The sequence below is a fragment of the Lepus europaeus genome, chromosome 20 (assembly GCF_033115175.1).
Source record: "Lepus europaeus isolate LE1 chromosome 20, mLepTim1.pri, whole genome shotgun sequence".
Classification (NCBI taxonomy): domain Eukaryota; kingdom Metazoa; phylum Chordata; class Mammalia; order Lagomorpha; family Leporidae; genus Lepus; species Lepus europaeus.
This window is the reverse complement of record NC_084846.1, coordinates 55,201,919-55,225,416: the sequence shown is the minus strand read 5'-3', so window position 1 is coordinate 55,225,416 and position 23,498 is coordinate 55,201,919. Positions and strand designations below refer to the sequence as shown.

Below are 23,498 nucleotides of genomic sequence, written 5' to 3'. Positions count from 1 at the left end.
GTTATTTGTGCTCTGCTAGGTTTATGACAGTTCTCAATCTCATGAGAACATCTCAGACTGGCGAGGTGAACTTCTACTTGCCCTTCAACAAGTTTTTCTAAGGGAACGCAGTGTATTACTAGCTGCATTTAAGACCGAGCTGACAGCTTTAGGTACTAGAGATGCAGCTGGATTATTAAACCGTTTGGAACAGCGAATACAAGAACAGGTATCAAAATGAAACTTTGTTTTGAAGAACTTCTTGGAGGGGCCAGCGATGTGGTGTAGCGGATAAAGCCACCAGCAGTGCTGCCATCCCATATGGGCACCAGCTCTTGTCCCAACTGCTCCACTTCTGATCCAGCTCCCTGCTAATATGCCTGGGAAAGCAGCAAAAGATGGCCCAGGTCCTTGGGCCCTTGCACCCATGTAGGAGACCCAGAAGAAGCTCCTGGTTCCTGGCTTCTTATTGGCCCAGCTCTAGCTGTTGTAGCCATTTGGGGAGTGAACCAGCAGATGGAAGATTCATTCATTCTCATTCTCTCTCTCTGCCTCTCTCTGCCTCTCTGCCTTTCAAATAAATAAATCTTTTTTTAAAAAAAAGTCTTTGATATTAATAAGAAAATAGATTTTTGGTTACTGTTAGAATTTAAGTATGAGAGTTAACATTTTAATAGGAGCTACTTGTTTTGCTCTTTCTCTAACTTTCTAAATTAAATGATTAGCTCATTGATTTTCAGTCTTTTTATTCTCTAACTTATAGAAGATAAAACATGGCAGGCAGTAGTATTTTTTTCTCCTAAGTCACATTGTTTGACTTTAGCCAGGAACATACACATCAGGCAGTTTAAATTTTTTGCTGCTCTGTGTGTCTGCAAATGACCAGGAAAGCAACATAAGTATTGACTTTAGAGTTGCAAATAAATTTTAATGAGTAGGCAAATCTGCAAAACACAGGTTAGTGGTTGTCTGGTTAAGGTTAGGAAGAGGGTGTGACTATAAAAGTGCTTCATTGTGGTGATGAAATGTTTCTATACCTTGATTGTAGCATGTGTACTTGAACCTGTACATGTGATAAGATTGCTAGAACTATACTCCAAGAAAAGCAATGACTTGGCCGGCGCCGTGGCTTAACAGGCTAATCCTCCACCTTGTGGTGCCGGCACACCGGGTTCTAGTCCCAGTTGGGGTGCCAGATTCTATCCCGGTTGCCCCTCTTCCAGGCCAGCTCTCTGCTATGGCCCCGGAAGGCAGTGGAGGATGGCCCAAGTGCTTGGGCACTGCACCCGCAAGGGAGACCAGGAGAGCACCTGGCTCCTGGCTTCGGATCAATGAGATGCACCGTCCACAGTGGCCATTGGAGGGTGAACCAACGGCAAAGGAAGACCTTTCTCTCTTTCTCTCTCTCTCACTATCCACTCTGCCTGTCAAAAAATAAAAAATAAAAGAAAAGCAATGACTACATTTAAAATCTGCAATCTGAAGAAACCCTGTAGGTTCATTGATTGAAAGATCATTTGATTGAAAAATACACAAAACTTGGGCTTAAATTAGTTTAAAATTAAAGTTTTTTTAAGTTAAAGGAAATATGACAAAATAAGAAGTCTGTACTCTTCAAAAATCCAGAATCACAAAACACAGAGTTATGAAGACTAGTTTTCTTCTTTTGCATTTGGCAAAATTTGAATAAGCTCTGTATATTAGATAACATTATAGTAATGTTAATTCAACTTTTGAATAATTGTACTTTCATAATATAAAAGAGGTTTTTTTTTTTTTTTTTTTTTTTTTGGACAGGCAGAGTGGACAGTGAGAGAGACAGAGAGAAAGGTCTTCCTTTTCCATTGGTCCACCCTCCAACGGCCACGGCGGCCAGCACACTGCGGCCGGCGCACCACGCTGATCCAAAGCCAGGAGCCAGGTGCTTATCCTGGTCTCCCATGCGGGTACAGGGCCCAAGGACTTGGGCCATCCTCCACTGCACTCCCGGGCCACAGCAGAGAGCTGGACTGGAAGAGGGCCAACCGGGACAGAACTGGCACCCCGACCGGGACTAGACCCGGGGTGCTGGCACTGCAGGTGGAGGATTAGCCAAGTGAGCCGCGGCGCCGGCACAAAGTGTATTTCTTAAAAACAAGAACTCTTAGGCCAGAGGTGGGGGATGAACCAACGGAAGGAAGACCTTTCTCTCTGTCTCTCTCTCACACTGTCTAACTCTGCCTGTCAAAAAAAAAAAAAAAGAAAGAAAGAAATACACTTTGTAGTATTAACAAGGAAAAGAGCATCTGTCTACAATAGATTCTTATACATTTTAGAAAAGAAAATACTGAAATTTTTTTTGAGATTTTATTTATTTATTTGAGAGCCAGAGTTACAGAGAGAGAGGGAGAGACAGAGAGATCTTCCATCCGCTGGTTCACTCCCCAAATAGCCGCCATGGCTGGAGCTAGGCCAGTTTGAAGACAGGAGCCAGGAGCTTCCTCTGGGTCTCCCATGTGGGTGCAGGGGCCCAGACACTTGAACCAGCTTCCACTGCATAGCAGTGAGGCCATAGCAGAGAGCTGATTGGAAGAGCAGCAGCTGAGACACAAACCAGCACCCAAGTGGGACACTAGCACCGCAGGTGGAGGCTTAGCATACTACACCACAGCACTGGCCCCTGAAATGTTTAGAATAAAAAAATTTTACCATGTGTGTTCCATTCATTTGTCTACAGACTTCCTGTTAATTTTATTGTCTACAGCTTTCCACTTGATTTTTTTATATTTGCCTTTGTTATAGAGTATTGAATATCAAACAGCTATGGAATGTCTACAGAAAGCCGACAGAAGGAGCTTGTTGTCTGAAATTCAAGCATTGCATGCTCAGATGAATGGTAGGAAAATGATTCTGAAAAGAGAACAAGAAAGCAATAAACCAAGCCAAGGTATGTTGTGTGACATGCGCCTATGTTTATATAAACAGGTGAAAGTATTTCACTTTGTTTTCCTTATTGCTCATTTAAAGCATATTTCCTCTTAGGCATATTTCCTTATTCTCATAACATTAAGGAGATGATTATTAATTTCTACAGGGATTAGAAAATTTTCACATTTATTTTAAACAACTATAATTTTAAATGAATAGACATTGCTTTGATCATATTGTTCGATCCACAAAGTTCATTATCTTTCTTTATTTTAAAGCTGTAAGGGAAACAGCCTTCCTACACTCTCTAAAGGAAATCCACAATTAAAGTGGCAATTCTGTTTTTTTGTTTTGTTTTGTTTGTTTTTTTGTTTTTTTGGTTTTTTTTTTTTGACAGGCAGAGTGGACAGTGAGAGAGAGACAGAGAGGAGAAAGGTCTTCCTTTGCCGTTGGTTCACCCTCCAATGGCCGCCGCGGTTGGCGTGCTGCAGCTGGCACACCGCGCTGATCCGATGGCAGGAGCCAGGTGCTTCTCCTGGTCTCCCATGGGGTGCAGGGCGCAAGCACTTGGGCCATCCTCCAATGTACTCCCTGGCCACAGCAGAGAGCTGGCCTGGAAGAGGGGCAACCGGGACAGAATCCGGTGCCCCGACCGGGACTAGAACCCAGTGTGCTGGCGCCGCAAGGTGGAGGATTAACCTAGTGAGCCACGGCGCCAGCCAGCAATTCTGTTTTTAATCCTTTTTTGAAAAATTATTAACTGTAATACCTGTGGAAAAGTGAACAATGCAAATGTATACAATATGAAAGATTATTACATAATTATCTGGAAACATGCTTGTCAGAAAGTCAAACACTGCTGTGTCCAGTGTCCCTCTCAGACACATGCACCTGTGTAGTAACTTCAGGGTCGTCAAGTTCACTACCTATTTACATATTCATAAACAGTATGTTTAAAATCTGTCCTACTTTTTTAACTTTATCAGTCTGTGGTATGTTTTATGTACTGCTTCTTTCATCTGCACTAACATTCTTTCAGTTACTGCATTTGTCTCTGGTCATTTGTTTTTGTTACTGTATGGAATTCTCTTGTGTGGAAAGTCCATAATTCAGACATCCAGTCTGCGGGAGGACATCTAAGTTGTTTCCACTGTTAGCTGATGCTGTCAGTGCTAGACATTGTTGTGCAGTGATTCTAAGGCATACGTCCACGAGTCCTCCCAGAGTACAGGAGCACAGTCAGGGTCTCCGTCATGGAAGCAGGAACCCAGTTACTCGGGCTATTATGGGTAGACAGCTGAAGTCAGGAGCCAAAGCCAGGAATTGAGCCAAGCTCTCCGTGTGGGATGTGAGCCTCTTAACCCACTAGGCTAACTCTCCACTCCAAACTGGTCATGGTTTTGCCTTTATGATGTTCTTGTGTGGGTCTTTTTTCCCGCTTTTCGATAGGAGTTTCTATTATCTAAAATTGACCTTCAAGCAGAAATCACTAAAGTGAAATCTGATTTTCATGATATATAGTGAGGACATACGTCTGTGTTTCGTGTAATGGTAGAACCACTTCAGCTTTTTGCAGATTTTGAAAACCACAGCATAGGTTCACATTGTCATTGAAAAGCTAAAGCAGGGGTGGGCAGGAGGTGCAGGGTTTAAGTCATCACCTGGGACACATGTATCCCATATCAGAGCACTTGGGTCAAATCCCTGCTGCCATGCTTCCAATCTAGCCTTCTGCTAACAAGCACTACGGGAGGCAGCAGATAATGGCCGGAGTATTTGGGGTCCTGCCACTGATGTGGGAGACCCAAATTGAGTCCCAGGCACCTGACTGGCTGTTGCAGGCATTTGGGGAGTAAATAAGTGGATGGATTATCTCCCTGTATGTGTCTCTCTGTCTCTCTGCCTTTCAAGTAAAAGAGTGAAAATAAGCCGGTGCCGCGGCTCACTAGGCTAATCCTCCACCTGTGGCACCGGCACTCTGGGTTGTAGACCCAGTTGCTCCTCTTCCAGTCTAGCTCTCTGCTGTGGCCCGGGAGTGCAGTGGAGGATGGCCCAAGTGCTTGGGCCCTGCACCTGCATGGGAGACCAGGAGGAAGCACCTGGCTCCTGGCTTCGGATCGGCACAGTGGGCCGGCTGTAGTGGCCATTTTGGGGGGTGAACCAGTGGAAGGAAGACTTTTCTCTCTGTTTCTCTCTCAAAAAAAAAAAAAAAAGGATAAAGTAATCATATTCCTTTCTACATAGGCATAAATAAAGATTATTTTAGAGATTTTTATGTTACTAGAATCTGTTGAAAACCTAATTCATATATCATAGATTCATATTTGTATTTGTAAATCCTTAGCCTCTACTGCCTTAAGAAATAGGGTTGTTTTGTATATGTTTGAGACACGTGGAGACAGAGACAGAGAGCTCCCATCAGCAGATTCACTCACCAGATGCTGACTACATCTAGGGCTGGGCCAAAACCAAAGCAGGGAACTGAAAAGTCAGTCCAGGTGCCCCACACAGGTGGTAAAAACCCAGTCACTTCACTTGTCACCACTGCCTCCCAGAGTCTGCGTTAGCAGGAAGCTGTAGGCAGGAGGGGAGCCAGACCCAATATCAATCCCAGGTACTCTGGTATGGAACATGGGCGTCTTAAGTAGTGTCTTAACTACTAAGCTAAACACCTACCTCAAGAAGTAGTTTTAAAAGCCTAAATTAATAGTTAATTATCATCTAATAGCAGTATTATCCCTGTCTCCTGGCATTAGTATGATGAACTTTGATGGAATTTTTTAAGCTAAAAATTGTGCTTATGACAGTAGTATTATGCTACATGTTTGTGGTAGAAAAGAGAAGCAGTTGGTGCTGTGGCTCAGCAGGTTGATGCCCTGGCCTGAAGCGCTAGCATCCCATATGGGCGCCAGTTCTAGTCCCGGCTGTTCCTCTTCTGATCCAGCTCTCTGCTGTGGCCTGGGAAGGCTGTGGAAGATGGCCCAAGCCCAAGTGCTTGGGCCCCTGCACCCACATGGGAGACCCAGAAGAGGCTCCTGGCTTCGGGTCGGTGCAGCTCTGGCCGTTGTGGCCATCTGGAGGGTGGGCCATTGGATGGAAGACCTCTCTCTCTCCCTCCCCCCCCACCCTCTCTCTGCCTATCCTCTCTCTATATAATTCTGTCTTTCAAGTAAATAAATAAATATTTTTTTAAAAAAGAGAAAGAAGAGAATAAAAATCACAGGTGTTTGGCCTAGCAGATGGGATGCCCACGTCCCACACTGGAGTGTCGGTTCAGTTCTCACCTCTGATTCCTGATCACAGCTTCCTGCCAATGCGGCTCCTCGAAGGGAGCAGACATGGCTCAAATAATTGGGGTCCTGCTACTACTGTGGGCTACCTGAATTTTGTTCCCAGTTGCTACCTCCAGATCTGGATGTAACAGGCATTTGGAGAATGACCAGTCTAGGGGCTTTCTCTATCTCTGTCTCTCTGCCCCTCAAATAAATACAAAATTAAGAATATAAAAATCATCCTTAGAATCACATAAATCATAAAATAATGATGACCTCCCAAATCGATATTTTTCTAACTCTTCTCCATGGCATTTGTCCATAAGTTAATGGTTTTTTTTTTTCCCATAAAAACACGAACATACTGTTTTCACTTAACATCCTTAGAGATCTAAATTTTTCATTTTGTTTCATTGTAAGAATTAGCAAGGTTTTGGTTGGGATTTGGACTCCCCTGTCCTGGGGAGAATGTCCTAGTAAAGTTCCTACAGATTGTTGCAGAGGGAGGCAAACAAGAGAAGTGAGAAATCCTGATCTTGGGCTCCTGCGTTTGTCATTGCCCCAAGTAACTGTGCCTTGTCAGAGCCTTTGCACATTTTGACAGTGAGCTGTTGAAATTTCTGAATGTGGCCAGCGCCGCAGCTCACTTGGCTAATCCTCCGCCTGCGGTGCCGGCACCACAGGTTCTAGTCCCGGTTGGGGCGCCGGATTCTGTCCCGGTTGCTCCTCTTTCAGTCCAGCTCTCTGCTGTGGCCCGGGAAGGCAGTGGAGGATGGCCCAAGTGCTTGGGCCCTGCACCCCATGGGAGACCAGGAGAAGCACCTGGCTCCTGGCTTCGGATCAGCGCAGTGCTGGCTGTGGCGGCCATTTTGGGGGTGAACCAACAGAAGGAAGACCTTTCTCTCTCTCTCTCTCTCTCTCTCTCTCTCTCTCTCATGGTCTGACTCTGCCTGTCAAAAAAAAAAAAAAAATTCTGAATATATGAACTCCTAATAATAGTACTTTTCGATTTAAATCTTTCATCTGTAAATATATTCTGCTAAATTTTTATCATCCTTATTTATTTATAGTTCTAAAATCCTGACTTCTAGCACTATGGTCACTTTGAGGAAACCATGCATAAGTTATTTATATGAATTACCAACTTTTGAGGTGTAATTGGTTCACATTTGTTTCACAGTAATCCCCTAAGTTATAAATGAGTTCCCATTAACAAAGTGTGAGCGGCTGGATCACATTTCCAGTCCTCCTGTGTTCCGTGCAGAGCTCCTGGAGCACAACATGCAGCAGAAGCAGGCTCAGATGCTGGAGATGCAGGTGGAGCTCAGCAGCATGAAAGACCGGGCCGCAGAGCTGCAGGAGCAGCTGAGTTCTGAAAAGCTGCTGGTGGCTGAGCTCAAGAGTGAACTTGCGCAGACTAAACTGGAACTCGAGACCACACTCAAGGCGCAGCATAAGCACCTCAAGGAGCTGGAGGCTTTCAGGTGTGCCCAACTTCCTTGTGAGCACCATGCTTTAGTGAGGGAGTCGGAGTCCTGGGTCACCAGCACTGTGCAGATAGTACAAGAGTAACAGCGTGCATGGTGGTTAAACAGCGTGAAGCTATGTTGTTTATAGGACAAACTCAATGTATCCAAATAATAAACTCACACTTACATTGATATAACACCTGCTGTGGCTTCAGTTGTATTTCCTACCTGTTGTATAAAGTGTCATTTTAGCCTTTATTTCACCACCAACTAAATGGAAGTGCTGTTTATAATCTCATATCTAAATAGGCTTCATGGTTTAATTGGAAAATTTGCAGAGTACTTAGCTTAATACAAAGTATTTGAAAAAGTAATCTTTTAAAAAAATTCTTACTGGTATAAATACTGAAATATTCTGCTTGCCAAAGATACATTGCAAATACAGTCATTTTTTTTTTAAACACAGAGATTACACATTTTCATGTTCAATAAAACATGAGGCATTTTTTATTAGAATTACATTGTAATAATAAATTGTATAATTGCAATGGTAAATAATAACTAGTAGTCCTAGAAATGGTTCATTTGAAATTAGCTACCATCAGTATTCCTTAGTCTTTACATGGTTTATATTTTCCAATTAGCTTATTTACAGTGTGCCTCAACTTTTCAAAGGAAACTGATTTCTCTTTCTCTCTGAATACATACGTGGTCAAATAGTTCTATGACGGTTCATTGTCTCCCTGACTTAGGTTGGAAGTTAAAGATAAGACAGACGAAGTACATTCACTTAATGACACATTAGCAAGTGAGCAGAAGAAATCAAGAGAGCTCCAGTGGGCTTTGGAGAAAGAGAAAGCCAAAGTGGGACGCAGTGAAGAACGGGATAAAGAAGAACTGGAGGTATGGTTATCTTTGTCTTTAAATGTCTCTTGAGAACCCACAATGACGGGAGACAGTGTTGAGAGTTTCCACTGTCTAAAATATCTACCCTGCATTGTTTTAGAAGGCACAGTAAATTGTTCACTGTATGTTGGATACTGTTGTTAATGTTATTTAAACTGCATTGTGAGAAAATGGTGGTAATGTGATGCCTTTTTTTCCCGCTACATCCAAAGATGTGTGCACACTGCTCCACTGCGTCGTATTTTGAAGATATGAATTAGTGCATGCATGAGTTGGTAAATAGAGCACTCACATCAGTTTAACACAGGGAAGGCAGCAGGGATACTTTGCTGGTAGCAGAAGCCCTGGTGGCTCTCCTTGAAGAAAATGAACCCTGGGGTCTCCCAGAAGGGCACCCCTGAGCCATGCACAGCTCTCCACTCAAGGCAGGTTGTGCTATAGGCAGTGCTCATTAAAACAGCAGCTGCAGCATCTCTAAGCTCCTTGTCCAGCCACATAATCCCAGTTTCCACAACTCTATTCCTGCATTTTTGCTCTGTTCTTTTTGAATATCTGTTGTGGTAGCCACCAGGCATAGTGAACTCTCTAATTGCAGGGACATATTCTTTTCCCAGGTACTGGTTTTGTTTGTTTTGTTTTTACTTTTTACTTATTTACTTGAAAGGTAGAAAGAAAAAAAGAGACTAGAGAAGCCCCACCAGGTGCTTCACCCACTAAATGCTCAGAATAACCAGGGCTTGGCTAGTCCAAAGCCAGGAGCCAGGAACTCCATCCGGAGCTCCCATAGCGGCTGTAGAAACCCAATCATCAGAGCCATCACTGCTGCCTCCCAGGTTCTGCATTGGCAGGAAGCTGCAGTCAGGAGCAGGAACTCAGAAACAAACCCGGGTACTCGGGGGTGGTACAGAGGCATCGGAACTACTGGGCTGGATGTCCCCTCATGACTAGTTCACATCATTAAGATTTTTGTAATTTGATTCATTTGTCCCTAATGCTGCTTTTCCCATATGCTGTATTTTTAGCCTGTGACACTACAAAACAAAAGGTTTCTTAAGGATTTCTGTTGCTTCATATCAGCAGTACTTATTATTTTTAAAGGTTGTTATTCTTAGGAAAAGTGAATCCTGCTTCATATTCCTTAGCCAGATAAGATGAATGTTTTAAGAGAAAAGATTAATGCTTTGAGAAAATATCTCGCCTATGTTTTTCATGCCTTCTTAAAAAAATCAGCCATCCAACTAATTATAATATGACCCCTGGATAATCAGTTCTGTCTCCTGTTGCCAGCTTAATAAAGTCATGTTGTATACTTAGAGTATTTTTTAAAGATTTATTTTATTTATTTGAAAGATAGAGTTACAGAGAGAGAGGTCGGTTTTCCATTCCACTGTTCACTCCCCAAATGACCACAGCAGTCAGAGCAGAGCTGATCTGAAGCCAGGCGCCAGGAGCTTCTTCCAGGTCTCCCACATGGGTGCAGGAGCCCAAGGAGTTGGGCCATCTCTCACTGCTTTCCCAGACCTCAGCAGAGAGCTGGATCGGAAGAGGAGCAGCTGGGACTAGAACCAGTGCCCAAATAGGATGATGATGCTTCAGGCCAGTGTTTTAACCCACTGCGCCACAGTGCTGGATCCTACTTAGAGTATTTTTAACAATATTAAATAAAATTCTTTAAATTTATTTTCTCCTACAAGGATCTGAAATTTTCACTTGAGGATCAGAAACAAAGGAATGTTCACCTAAATCTACTTTTGGAACAACAGAAACAACTACTAAATGAATCACAGCAGAAAATAGAATCACAAAGAATGCTGTATGATGCCCAGTTATCAGAAGAACAAGGTCGAAACTTAGAGCTTCAGGTGCTTCTTGAGTCGGAGAAGGTCCGGGTTCGGGAGATGAGTAGCACCCTGGGTAGGGAACGGGAGCTACGTGCCCAGCTGCAGAGCACTGATGATAGCGGGCAGCCTCGGCCGCCCCCGCCCTCTGAGGACCTGCTGAAGGAGCTGCAGAAACAGTTAGAGGAAAAACACAGTCGCATAGTAGAGCTGCTAAATGAAACTGAGAAATATAAACTGGATTCTTTGCAAGCGAGACAGCAGATGGAAAAAGATAGGCAGGTTCACAGGAAGACATTGCAGACGGAACAAGAGGCCAACACTGAGGGGCAGAAGAAAATGCGAGAGCTCCAGTCCAAAGTGGAAGATCTGCAGCGCCAGCTGGAGGAGAAAAGGCAGCAAGTTTATAAGTTGGACCTCGAAGGAAAGCGACTGCAAGGGATTATGCAGGAATTCCAGAAGCAAGAACTAGAACGAGAAGAGAAACGAGAAAGTAGAAGAATTCTGTATCAGAATCTTAATGAGGTAAATTGACGCTTTGGGTTTTCAAAGTTATTTTTTAAAAAGTACCATAGCCCCTTGATCACAAAGTTTTGGCAATAGATTAAATAAATAGCTATGTGCAAATCCTTTAAAATGAAATCTATAGAAGTTTGGGATATAAACAATAATTGTCCTTAAGAAGTAATGTAGGAAAAAAAAAATGTGGTATGCTGTTCATTTATAATTACTGTTTTCTTTTTCTGTCCAAAATTACCAGCCACCTACTTGGAGTTTAACCAATGATCGAACTAGAAATTGGGTTCTTCAGCAGAAAATGGAAGGCGAGACAAAGGAATCAAGCTGTCCTAAACTGATTGAAATGAATGGAGGTGGAACTGACTGTGACCCCGAAATAGAAATGATCAGACAAAAGCTTCAGCATGTGGCTTCAAAACTACAGCATCTATCCCAGAAAGCCTGTAATAGGTTAGACCTTTCTACCTGGTCTTTGCAAATAGCAGTGTTAGGCTGAACAGACTCTGTCCCCTACTAAAAACCTTCCAAGGGTGGGAGTTGCCATAAGGGTAGGAGCTGCGGTGGGAAAGGGAGTGCATGTTTACATTAGCAGGTACTATTCTGTAACAAAACCCACACATGTGGGAACAGTGGGCACCTTGCAGGGCAGGAGAACCTGTATACCAGGGGGAGGTGACAGGTGACACAGAGCATCAGTCTGTCATGTTTGTGTCAGTAAACGACCCCAGGTGACTTTTTCTTGTTGTCTTTCTTGAAGACTACAGTTTGAAACAGCAGATGATGAGGATTTCATTTGGGTTCAGGAAAATATTGATGGGATTATTTTACAGCTGCAGAAATGGACTGGCCAGCTGCGTGAAGAGGTAAGTCTCTTCAAGCACTTTTACTAACTTTAAATAATAATGCTGCTAGATTACCCTCAGTAGGAGGCAGTAGAAGGCTGGGCTGAGGGTGGGGATTAACTTCCGTTGTTACTGAATGTGCTGACTTAAGAGAGCTTCCTGAAAGATCCACCTGGCTCCTACGCTCACCACTTGGTGAAACCATCCCGAGGCTCCTCCCTGTCTTCACCGGTGACTGCTCTGGTGCAGCTTGCGGCCTCTGTCTTCCTCAGTCTCTTGCCTTCTCTGTAGCATTTGCCAGTTTGACCTCTTCTGTCCTGTACTGTTCTCAGTTCTTCACCTGTCACCTTCATGGTAAAGCTCATTCCTGCCCACAGCCTGAGCGGTTACTGGATTTATTACTAAACAAATACTTACATTGAGCGCCTACTGTGTGCCTGCCGCTGCACTGAGTTCTGCGGGTACAGTGACAAGTCTCGCTGTTTGCAGCTTATCTCCTAGTCTAAATCTTTGTGCTGTGATCCACGCTCACATTTTCAGTTAGTTACGGAAAGTTACATCTTTCCTTGAGGAAGTGTTCCCCAGAGTGACCTCCGAGGGACCTCCAGGCACAGTCTAAACTGATGATCTTCCCTTGCTGCTTCCTGCCCCAGATCCTACACCGTCTGCACGCAGCAGCCCCCCGTGTAGAGAGCTGGGAGTCGTCTTGGACCACCTTCCTCACCATTACCTGTGCATCTGAGCAGTCACCAAGTCCTGTGCCTTCTGTTTCTGAATGTCTGTGCCTGGTGCCCTGGACTCTGTCCTTAGGCATTGCTCCATTCAGGCTTTCACTGTTTCTTCTCTGGGCTGACTCAGTAACTTCCTGACAGTCTGCAGAAATGGATTGGTGTCATACTCTTGCCAAAATCCATCACCTACATGTAGGTCTGATGGCCGTAGAATGAAGTTACCAAGCAACTTGACCTCCCTAAAAGCACCGTACTGTCGGCCGGCGCTGCGGCTCACTAGACTAATCCTCCGCCTTGCGGCGTCGGCACACCGGGTTCTAGTCCCGGTCGGGGCGCCGGATTCTGTCCCGGTTGCCCCTCTTCCAGGCCAGCTCTCTGCTATGGCCCGGGAGTGCAGTGGAGGATGGCCCAAGTGCTTGGGCCCTGCACCCCATGGGAGACCAGGAGAAGCACCTGGCTCCTGGCTTTGGATCAGCACGGTGCACTGGCCACAGCGGCCATTGGAGGGTGAACCAACGGCAAAGGAAGACCTTTCTCTATGTCTCTCTCTCTCTCTCTCTATCCACTCTGCCTGTCAAAAATTTAAAAAAAAAAAAAAAAAAAAACACACCGCACTGTCACTGGCACCTTACACGTGCTGTTCCATCTGCTTACTCTGCTTTCCCTTTCTTCTGTCCCACTAGATAACGGCTCTTATTTAACTCGCACACTGCTCATGAAATCTGTTGCCCTCGGCTCCTGTTCATACCTTGAGATGCATGGTTCATATTCACTTGTGCTTAGGTGACCTGTGTCATTTTATTTTTCCAGCCTAGCATAGTGTCCCCAAGTACTCCTTGTGGCTCACTGACTGAGAGACTACTGAGACAAAACGCTGAGCTGACAGGCCACATCAGCCAACTCACCGACGAAAAGAATGACTTGAGGAACATGGTTATGAAGCTGGAAGAGCAGACCAGGTGGTATCGGCAGACGGGAGCCGGCAGAGACTATGTACGTCTGTTTTTAGTGTGTCTGCCCAGTAGAAGTAGTGCACACTTTTAAGTTCTACTGTCTAGTTTGAGTTTTTAACTGTGATCATGTAAAAATGTCAAGTATCCGAAGTAGGATCGGTGGGAAACTTTATAGGCATGACAGTAATGTTAACAATATGTTATATGGGAAGCTTTCTCTGTACCAGACTCAGAAAATTGAACTGAAATTTTAGTCAACCTGAGATCTGGGTACTTTACTACCTAGAGACTGACAGCAGCCACGTGGAAAGAAATGTTCCAGTGTGGGCCCTGACCTCTCCAGTTATTTATCTGTTAATGTGTTTATGATGCAAATGAAAGATGCTGTTCTGTTGTAATTTTCAATCTAATAGACTACTCTGGAATTTTAAGTTTTTTCCATGTAATACTACAAAACAAATTGCTCCTTTCTGTGATCAGCAGTAGAGAGCACAGCTGTGTGAGACAGCTGAACGGTCAGGTGGGAGAGGCACCTGCCCTCTGGGGCTCCATGACTTACCCACACACTGGCTTGTTTCTCCTCATATGAGGTGTCAGCATGTGGACCCAGATGGTCTGTTAAGTCTGCTAAACCACTTCTGTGGCCAGTCCTCCTCAAGAAGTGTTGGTTAGAAAGCTAACCTATTTAGCAAAGGAACATGTACTCCAAGTTACTGAGTATTCTGTAATGTCATTGAGATTGGCTTTGAACTTTTGCTAACTGAGGTTAAGAAGCTGGGACAAGGTGCCCAAGATGGGAATCCTTTTAAACTGTTTAATCCAGAATTTCCTTCTGAGACTCGTTCTTGCATTTCATGTAAGTGGGCTGTGGTCTGTGCAGTCTTCTAGGTTTGCATTCAATGGTGGTGCCAGCATTGAAGCCATCATTGCTTCTGAAAAAGAAGTGTGGAGCAGGGAAAAGTCAGCTCTCCAGAAATCCCTGAAGAGGGCAGAAGCTGAAGTGTGCAAACTGAAAGCCGAGCTGAGGAATGACGCTGTGCTGCAGCACCTGAGCCCTGATTCTGAAAACGTTGCCTTAAAGGTAGGAGGCTGCCTGCGCCTCGCACCACTGCTGCCCCTGCTCTCTGCCGTCTTCTCCCCGAGCTTCACTGAGCAGACAGCGGGATGGGGCCCATGTCTCTGGGCCTGTGTATCTAGTCTGAATTACAGCTGCAGGTCTCTGGTCACAGGGGGCTTGTAGAGAGGCATGGCCAAGACGGCCACATTGAACTCTGTTTGTTGCCGTGGCAGCACCCAGAACTCTCCCACTTCCCGCAATGTTGTCTTTTCAACACCCAACAGAAGTTCCACTACTGTCAGGGTAAGAGTAGTATTCCCCATGAGACGAGAAGCCCTCTGCATAGCCTCTCTGATGACTCTCAATGGTTATTCCAGTAAAACTACCTTAGCCAGTTAACACTGGATTCAAAACAAAAAGAAAAAAATTGTTGGAATATTTATTCCAACTGTGAGGTGAATGTAAATTTACAACTTTTTTTTTAAAGACTTATTTATTTATTTGAGAGGCAGAATTAGAGAGAGAGAGGGGGGGAGAGACAGAGAGATCTTCCGTCTGCTTGGTGCACTCCCCAGATAGTTGCAGTGGCCAGAGCTGGCCAGGCCGAAGTCAGGGACCTCATCCTGGTTTTCCAAGTGGATGCAGGGGCCCAAGCATTTGAGCCATCTTCCACTGCTTTCCCAGGCCACAGCAGAGAGCTGGATCAGAAGCGGAGCAGCCAAGACTCAAACCAGTGCTCATATAGGATGTCGGCACTGCAGGCGGCAGCTTAACCTGCTGTGCCACAGCGCTGGCCCCAGATTTATAATTCTTAAAGGGACAGAAAACAACATTAAAGAAGTTAAACTAGTGACTGTAATAATAGCTGTACAATTAAAACACACACACACACACACACACTCTCAGGGGCAGCAAGAATTGACCATTGCAATTATGACAGCCACATCCCCTGTCAGAGTGCCTGTGTTCAGTACCCAGCTCCGACTTCTGGCTCCAGCTTCCTGCTCATGCAGACCCTGGGAGGCTGCGTTTGATGGCTCGAGTGCTTGGATCACCACCAGCCACTGGGAGACCCTGATTGAGTTCCAGGCTCCTGACTTTAGCCTGGTACAGCCTCAGTCATCGTAGACCCTTGAAGAATGAACCAACTGGTGAGAGTTCTGTCTTGTTCTCTTCTGTGTCTCTCTTCCTCTCAAATAAATTGTTTAAAAATCATTTTTAAAAAGAGGCCAGCATGGCCGGCGCCGCGGCTCACTAGGCTAATCCTCCGCCTGTGGCACCAGCACCCTGGGTTCTAGTCCCGGTCGGGGCGCCGGATTCTATCCCGGTTGCTCCTCTTCCAGGCCAGCTCTCTGCTGTGGCCCGGGAGTGCAGTGGAGGATGGCCCAAGTGCTTGGGCCTGAACCCGCATGGGAGACCAGGAGAAGCGCTTGGCTCCTGGCTTTGGATCGGCACAGCATGCTGGCCATAGCTGCCATTTGGGGGGTGAACCAACGGAAGGAAGACCTTTCTCTCTGTCTCTCTCACTGCCTAACTCTGCCTGTCAAAAAAAAAGGGGGGGTGGGGTGCCCAGCAGCTTAGCCTGTACAGCTAGTGCCTGCAGTGCTGGCATCCCATATGCGCACCAGTTCTTGTCCGGCTGCTCCACTTTCAATCTGACTCCTGGCTAATGGCCTAGGAACAGCAGCAGCAGATGGCCCAAGTGCTTGGGCCACTGCTACCCATGTGGGAGACCCAGAAGAGGTTCTGGCTTCAGCCTAGCCCAATCCTGGCCGTTGTGGCCATCTGGATAGTGAACTAGTGGAAGGAAGATAGATCTCTCTCCCTCCCCCCCCCCCCCCCCGTCTCTGTCTCCTCTCTCTGACTTTCAAATAAATAAATATATTAAAATTAAAAAAAAAACACATGATAACGGGATCACAGAAATATATGCAATCAGTAGGATGAATGGGGCTAAAATCTAATATTTTTAAGTGGGTTGATACTTGGCGCAGCTGTTAAACACTACTTGGAAGACCTGTATCCCAAATCCGAGTGCTTGGTTTGAGTCCAGCTCCACTTCCGATCTAGCTTCCTGCTAATGTGCGCCCTAGGAAGGCAGCAGATGCTGGCTCAAGTACTCGGGTTCCCACTGCCCATGTGGAAGATTTAGATAGAACTCGTATCTCGTAGTTTCAACCTGGCCTAGCTATTTAGTGGGCATTTGGGAAGTGATCTATCTCATGTCTCTGTCTATCTCTCTGTCTCTCTCTTCCACTCTGCTTTTCAAATAAAATGTTTTTAGTGTCTAAAAAGCACAACTGTAAGATTGTACTAGACCCCACCCACAAACTACAAAAGGCAAAAATGTAAAAGTTGAAGTAAATCCTGTTTAATTTCAATTTGCAAAGTAGACAGCAATGATGGGTTACCTGCCAGGCTGCTACTGCTACTTTTGTTTTTTTAGTCTTGATAACCTTCCCTGGAGAAAAACGTGAACGGCTTCTTAAAAATGTGTTCCCATTCTTCCCTCTGTAAACACAGAGAATTTATGGCAGATACCTGAGGGCAGAGAGTTTCCGAAAAGCACTCATTTATCAGAAGAAATACCTGTTGCTGTTACTGGGCGGGTTCCAGGAGTGTGAAGATGCCACCCTCGCCCTGCTCGCCCGCATGGGGGGGCAGCCAGCCTTCACGGACCTGGAGGTGATCACCAACCGGCCCAGGGGCTTCACCCGCTTCCGTGCGGCCGTAAGAGTATCCGTTGCGATTTCAAGGTACGCTGCGTGGACGACAGTGTGCTGTTGCGGGCTCTCTGAAAGCATCAGTTATGTTCCACTCTCCCACCTCTTTCCCCCGTCCCTCCACAGAGGAGGGGGCCTCTGGTCGCTGAACCACGCCTGCTGTTTCTAGGCCTCTGTCCTTTCACGGGGCTGCTTTGTGCTCCACTGTGCAGGCCCTGTGGAAGAGGCTGTCCCGGCTGCGGGCGGCTGGCAACTCCCAGCTCGCGCGTCCAGCCTGGGTTGCCTTTCTGAATGAACCTGCTCAGACATGGGGAGATTATAAAGGGAAAACTTTTTTTTTTAATTACTCCTTGGGCTGGCATCCATTTGTTTTCTGTATTTCTAAGTTCCTTCTCTTGGTGCCTTGCTCCAGAGGCCCTGAGCTAACTCTGCAGTCAGGTGGAGGGCAGCCTCGCGCCGCCCCTGCTGCTGCCTCGGTCGTCCCGTCCCCCGTGCTGCCCAGTGAGGGATAGTGGTGCTCGAGACGGGGCCCAGGCTCAGTGGCCCTGAGGCCGGGCCTGGTGGACCCAGGCACCCTGGCCAGCTCCATGCGCCCTCCCTTGTAATTCCGCAGCGGCCGGCAGAGGCACAGAGGAATTTGTTTTCTAAAGGTCTGGCCCTCAGGTCGCAGCGGATGTTTCTGCAGCTCTTACTTTTTCCTTAGGTTTCTTAGAAAACCATGACATAATTTTTTTACTGAAAGCTGAGATCATCTAGTCCAGAATCGATTCATTCCACAGATGAGAAAACGGAGGCCTGAAGAGGTTTCTGAGCCAGCAGCGCCAGAGCTGGAAGAACCAGCCTGGTGTCCCGTTCGTGCTGGCTCCAAACAGGAGCTCCGGCTTTGTCTGATGGCTGACCTCCCTGCCTCTGCTACTCCACCATGTGGTCTCTTACAGTGGCTTATCCCCCATGGCCTTCATCACCACGTGGGGGAGAAAGCAGGCAGAGTGTGAGATGGCAGTGGTAAAAGCCTCGGGATCCCTGCCCGCATCCCACAGCTCGCCGTCCAGCGGGGCTCACGGGAGCCAGGCGGGGTTCTGCGGGGGGAAGCGGCTCCACCCCCTTTACCTCGTCCTCTCAGGCGCCCGTTCTTTTGGCTCTCCTAAGTGTGCCGTGCAACCCGTCAGAGTGAAGAAACCAAAATCAGCACTCCGAAAGCTCCAAAAGCTCAGTGGGCGAGGACGGGCGGGAGGTGACCTAAGGCAGCCTGTTCGGGACCGAACTCCCCGGGCCTCTGGAAGCCAGCATTTCTGTGCCCAGCCACACGGCCTCCCCCACACCAGCTTTCCCAGCTCACCCCAGGATCGGGGTCTTGTGTCCTGCCCCATCTCATCTGCCCTTCCTGCTCTGTTCCTCCCTCCTTGCCCTTTGCCCATCCGCTTTTTTCCTGTCTCCTTTTGTCTCCACCTCTTTGTGTCCTTGTCTCGGAAAAATCTGATGCTGGCAGCGCAAGCAACCTGTGCTGCCCCCGTGAGGGGTGAGCAGAGCGTGGCGCCCTGTCCTCCGTCCGGGGGAATTTGGCCGTAAACTAGGGGGTGTTGCCGTGGGTGAGATGATGCAGCGTGACTGTGCTGAAGTATGTCTCTGCAGTGTAGACGCAGTGTGGAACTTCATCTTTGACTCTTTTGTAGAATGAAGTTTTTGGTTCGACGATGGCATCGAGTCACAGGTTCCGGTTCCATCAATATTAACAGGGATGGCTTTGGACTGAATCCAGGTGAAGTCGAAATAGCGTATTTCCCTGTGTTTACAACTCTGTGAAATGACTGCATGCATGGTACTTTGCAAATAAATTTTGGAACCAGTGTTGTCCCAAAGCAGAGCCCTCGTAACCAACAAAGCCAGGGGCCTCCCTGCTCTAAGGAGAGGGTGACAGCTGCCTAGCTCTTTTCATGTATGTTCCCATACTGTGGCACAGGTGCAGTGACTTCCCTCAGTCCTCCGATGACAGGGAGCCATGGCACTGCCCGCGGCCTGGCTCTGGAGCCCACATCCTTAGCAGTGCCCTGAGGCTCTGGTTCAAGAGAGAAAGCTGTCAGTCATGTGGGCAGAGTTGCGATTGAGGTTTTCATACTTTACCAGTGCTGAAGTAGGTTTCCTAGTTTGCTGATAGGCTATATAATAATGGTAGCTGTTAAAATTCTCTTTCCTCCTAGAAGTGGAAATAGACATGGGGCTTGAACATTTCAGGCACAGGATGAGGTCAGAAGCTGCAGGCACCCGGGGTTAGAGACACTGCCTCCTTGTTCTGATGTTAAACCTAGGCCTTCCCATGGTCTACAGTGGAAGCAGAAATATTTTGTACCCTAAGAAAAGTATTTGGAAATATGTATCCTTACACTGAAACAGCTGGGATGTGCACCATGAGTATGTGTTGTATTAAAGGTTTGCAAATCGCAACTTTAAGTTTTTCCAATAAAAGTCAGTAGAATGGAATGATAAAAGAACTTGGTTACATTGACCTAACACTTTTACCTACACCATCTTTCTGCTAAAACCACACACACCCAGACATTCCTTACCTCTCGAGTTAGAGCTGAGAGGAGGTCATTTAAAAAGAAATGCTCCAGTTAGTTTACTGTGAACCACAGTCACAGTAGCAGAAATGTTCATGTTCAAAGGTACAATAACTTTGAAAGCCAGGTTGTTGTTGGTGCTACTTCTCCCCATGAGCAAGAACTGAAAGTGACTAAAATAGGAGTGCTGTGTGGTTTAGTGCAGTGCGGCAGTCTGCTGAACACGTTTTATAGAAAGCGTGGCTTGATGTTTTTTTCTTTACTTGGTACATCTTGGATAACTTTAGGTGCTGAAAAGACAGACTCACTTTATCATTCTTCTGGTGGGCTGGAGCTATACGGAGAACCAAGACACACAACCTACCGTTCTAGATCAGATCTGGACTATCCTCGGTCACCTTTGCCGTTTCAAAACAGGTAAGAACTTTATCACGCCTGCCGGAGTCACTAAGGATGTTAATATTTGACAGAGAAAGATGGCCGCTGTTTATGGCCTTGACTTCTTTGTATTGGGCGAGCTAGACATCTTTTAAGGTACATGTAATACAAATAGCCTCAGGCTCAGAATCAATTTTTAATGTGAACTGCCTTCGAGGATTTGGGACACTGCCGGCTAAGCGTTAATACATACGCTGTGGTTAGACGCTGGGACCAAACTTGCTCGCCGCTGGCCGCTACGGAAACTCTGGTCTGCACGATGAGATTCACTTGGGCATTTGTTGAGCACCTCGGGGACAGACATGATACTTGACATTCTAATGAAGACAGGCATCTCCGAATTTACTCAAGAGTTCATTCTTTCTCATCCCCAAACCAGACGGCCTGCCATTCAGGGACAGGGAGTGCAGTTGGTAACTTACTCATGTTGCTTCTGGATAATTTGCATTCCTGTCCCTTCTTTTCCTGGTGTAGGTATCCAGGCACCCCAGCTGATTTCAACCCAGGTTCCCTAGCATGTTCTCAGCTTCAGAACTATGATCCCGACAGGGCCCTAACAGATTACATCACTCGGCTTGAGGCGCTGCAGAGACGGCTGGGAACCGTACAGTCAGGTACTGTGTTGGCGCACACTCAGCTCTCCTTTCTCTGTTTGAAACCCTGTGGCCCTTGATCATTATGATAATCCAATCTTCCAGCCCATTGCCTGAGTAACCTGGTTAGCCAAAGCCTAAACTCTTTCAACTCAGTTTGGCTGCAAGTTAGAGAGTTTAAGTCATGACATGACTTATCACCTTGGATTCCACTCCCCACAGGATTCCCTTGTACCACCATTCAGCTGATTAATCAGTCAGAATGCGTGATGAGCCAGTGTGCAGGGTACCTGGAGGCTCGGGTCTTCTGGAGAACGTGGTCCTCAGGAATGCTGAGACATGCACGTAGACGTGGCGGGGGAGGGGGCGCTTAATACAACCATGTACCCCAGATGCTGAGCTGTGCTTATTAGTAATCCAAAACCCCATCCTTCCCAAGGACTTTGTAGCTCACACACACACACACACACACACACACCCCTTTCATACTTTATGCAGGTGGGTCCCCTGTTCACTGTGGGAACCTCTTTTCCCCTTCATTTCACCAATTCAAAGATTCTGAATCCATTGTAGTTTGATTGTACTCAGTAAAAGTAAAAACAAGATAACAAAAGTTAATGAAGGACCCATTTTTTTCTATTCGCCCTACAACTATGGCATAATAACAGATTATTTGAAGTCAGTGGCTTATCTCCTCAAGAAATCATTTATGGGATAGACATCTTTTAAGATTTTGAGAGGTAGAATTATAGACAGAGAAAAGTTCCACAATCTGTTTCCCCCCTGGCCCAACTGTGGCTGTTGTAGGCATCTGGAGAGTGAACCAACGCGTGGAGGCTCCCCGTCTCTCTCCTCTTTCCCCAGCTTTGTCTGCCTCTCAAATAAACAAATGAAACATTTTTTTAAAAGATCATTTAACCCAAGCAGTTTGTAGTAATAGGAAACATTTACTGTCATAGCTGAGGTGTGGTTTGGCTTGTATTGTTGTGGGCAACAGAATTCCACAAGACCAGGATTTTTGAAGACTTTTCAGGCTGTATTGGGGACCCTTCAGAAAGTTCATGCAGATGGTTTATTTTGGTGCAAAAAAAATTGAAACTTGTGTCGTTTTTTCTTAGTATACATTTCCTATAAACTTTTTGAAGAACCCTCACCTGCATGGACTTCAAGCTTTTTGGACCAAAATAACCTTAGCTTTTAATTCCATTTTCCATGAATTTTTGAGGTACCCACAGATAAGGTACATTCAACCGTCAGAACTCTCAAATCTTACCAAGGCATTTTTAATTTAATTTTAATCTGCCCTGTGCGAACTAGTTAGCTAGGAATAGATAGGAATCTAATTTGAAATCATAGTAACAGAAACATCCATCATTGGATTATGCCAAGTAACAGGGAACAACCTGGAGCCACAGAAAAGAAACATGTCCTATTTCTCTCTCATAGGTTCCACTCCTCAATTTCATGCTGGCATGAGAAGATAATCCTTTGAAACATCATTAACTGAAGTGATTTTAAGCAAGCTCCCTTTTGTAAATCAATGGTTCTTTTGTGCTTTTGTATTGTGAATATTCACTGGGACCAGTAGGCACACAGCTTATGATTGTATACAAATCCCTTGCCAGCACATGAAAGCAAACTGGAATTTGTATATATACGCATTGTGTATGTATCCATGCACAATCATCAAATTACCTGTATATTTGTGGAATGCTAATTTAAATGATTAAATTATGAACCTTGTGTATTTCTTGGGTGGGTGAGATTAAACTTTTGCGCATTATGATGCTGCTGAACGTGTAGCTTGCAGTGCCCTGCACTTTTCTCCCAAGGCCACTGAAGTTACATGTTTCTGCCTAATATATTTGCTACTGGTGATGAAGACAGATACTGTCACTTGTAGAGCCCTATTTTTGTATAATGGTAGAAGTTTTGAATTTTATGGGGTATTTTGTCAAGTACTGAAATAAAAATGACTTCACCATTTTCACCACACTGTTTGAACCTCTTCATTTCTGTATGAGCTGTAGTTCTTGGTACCGGTCTCATTACTTATGTCACATATGTAGGACTTATGGGTTTGGAGAAAGAGTTGTGCTAATCTTGAAAGTGCATACTGCTGAGGGCCTTTCCCTTCATTGAGGAACAAAGGTTTCCTCGTGCCTTTGCATCATAGACTTTAGGTCTACGTCTAGTCTATTTTAAGCTGTATTGGTGTTTGTATGATTAATCCAGATGATTAATTCACATTTGCTGTATCTAGTGGTACTTGTATCTAAAGACAAGTCCTCACAAACCCATGGTCCACTAAAATGGTAATAACTATTTAGCTCAAAGAATCTTAAATTTTATTAATCACAATGCAAAAAGAATTCTTGCTTTTCTAAACCAAATTCAAACTGAGAAGTCATTCTCCCAGAGATAACCCAAGTACCAGTGTTACTTCTTACCTAAGGTCCTTCCTCCCCACTAACATGCACCTCACTCAAACAGCCAGGAGTCCTGTCCGGTGGTCACATCCAGAGATCTCATCTTTGTTAGTGTCTGATACTCTGTTCTGCCAACCTGCTGCTAACACAGATTACTTACATTTCCCTAACAGCTGGGTTCCAGGAGAGGAATTCCAGCAATAGTGAAGGTGAAAGCTGCTTTCCTGCAAGCACGGCTTGCCGCTCCAGGCTGTTCTGCTCTAGGAAGACGGGGGCAAAGGGAG

General features: G+C 45.6%; 1 protein-coding gene across 3 annotated transcripts in view; it reads left to right on the top strand.

Annotated features, from left to right (window-relative positions):
* Positions 1-22,913, top strand: part of AKAP9 (A-kinase anchoring protein 9) — a 160,181-nt gene extending 137,268 nt beyond the window's left edge. For 2 of the 3 annotated variants that reach the window (XM_062179110.1, XM_062179109.1), the window contains 14 exons: positions 20-208; positions 2,761-2,905; positions 7,423-7,642; positions 8,380-8,530; positions 10,228-10,896; positions 11,132-11,340; positions 11,648-11,753; positions 13,274-13,456; positions 14,297-14,497; positions 16,997-17,229; positions 18,870-18,955; positions 20,042-20,171; positions 20,667-20,806; positions 22,232-22,913. In XM_062179110.1, the coding sequence (XP_062035094.1) occupies positions 20-208; positions 2,761-2,905; positions 7,423-7,642; positions 8,380-8,530; positions 10,228-10,896; positions 11,132-11,340; positions 11,648-11,753; positions 13,274-13,456; positions 14,297-14,497; positions 16,997-17,229; positions 18,870-18,955; positions 20,042-20,171; positions 20,667-20,806; positions 22,232-22,269 (2,700 nt within the window). In that variant the 3' untranslated portion in view covers positions 22,270-22,913. Of the gene's footprint in view, positions 1-19; positions 209-2,760; positions 2,906-7,422; positions 7,643-8,379; positions 8,531-10,227; positions 10,897-11,131; positions 11,341-11,647; positions 11,754-13,273; positions 13,457-14,296; positions 14,498-16,996; positions 17,230-18,869; positions 18,956-20,041; positions 20,172-20,666; positions 20,807-22,231 lie in introns of those variants that run through there. The other variant, XM_062179111.1, reaches the window with a different exon arrangement.
* The last annotated feature ends 585 nt before the right edge of the window (positions 22,914-23,498 follow it).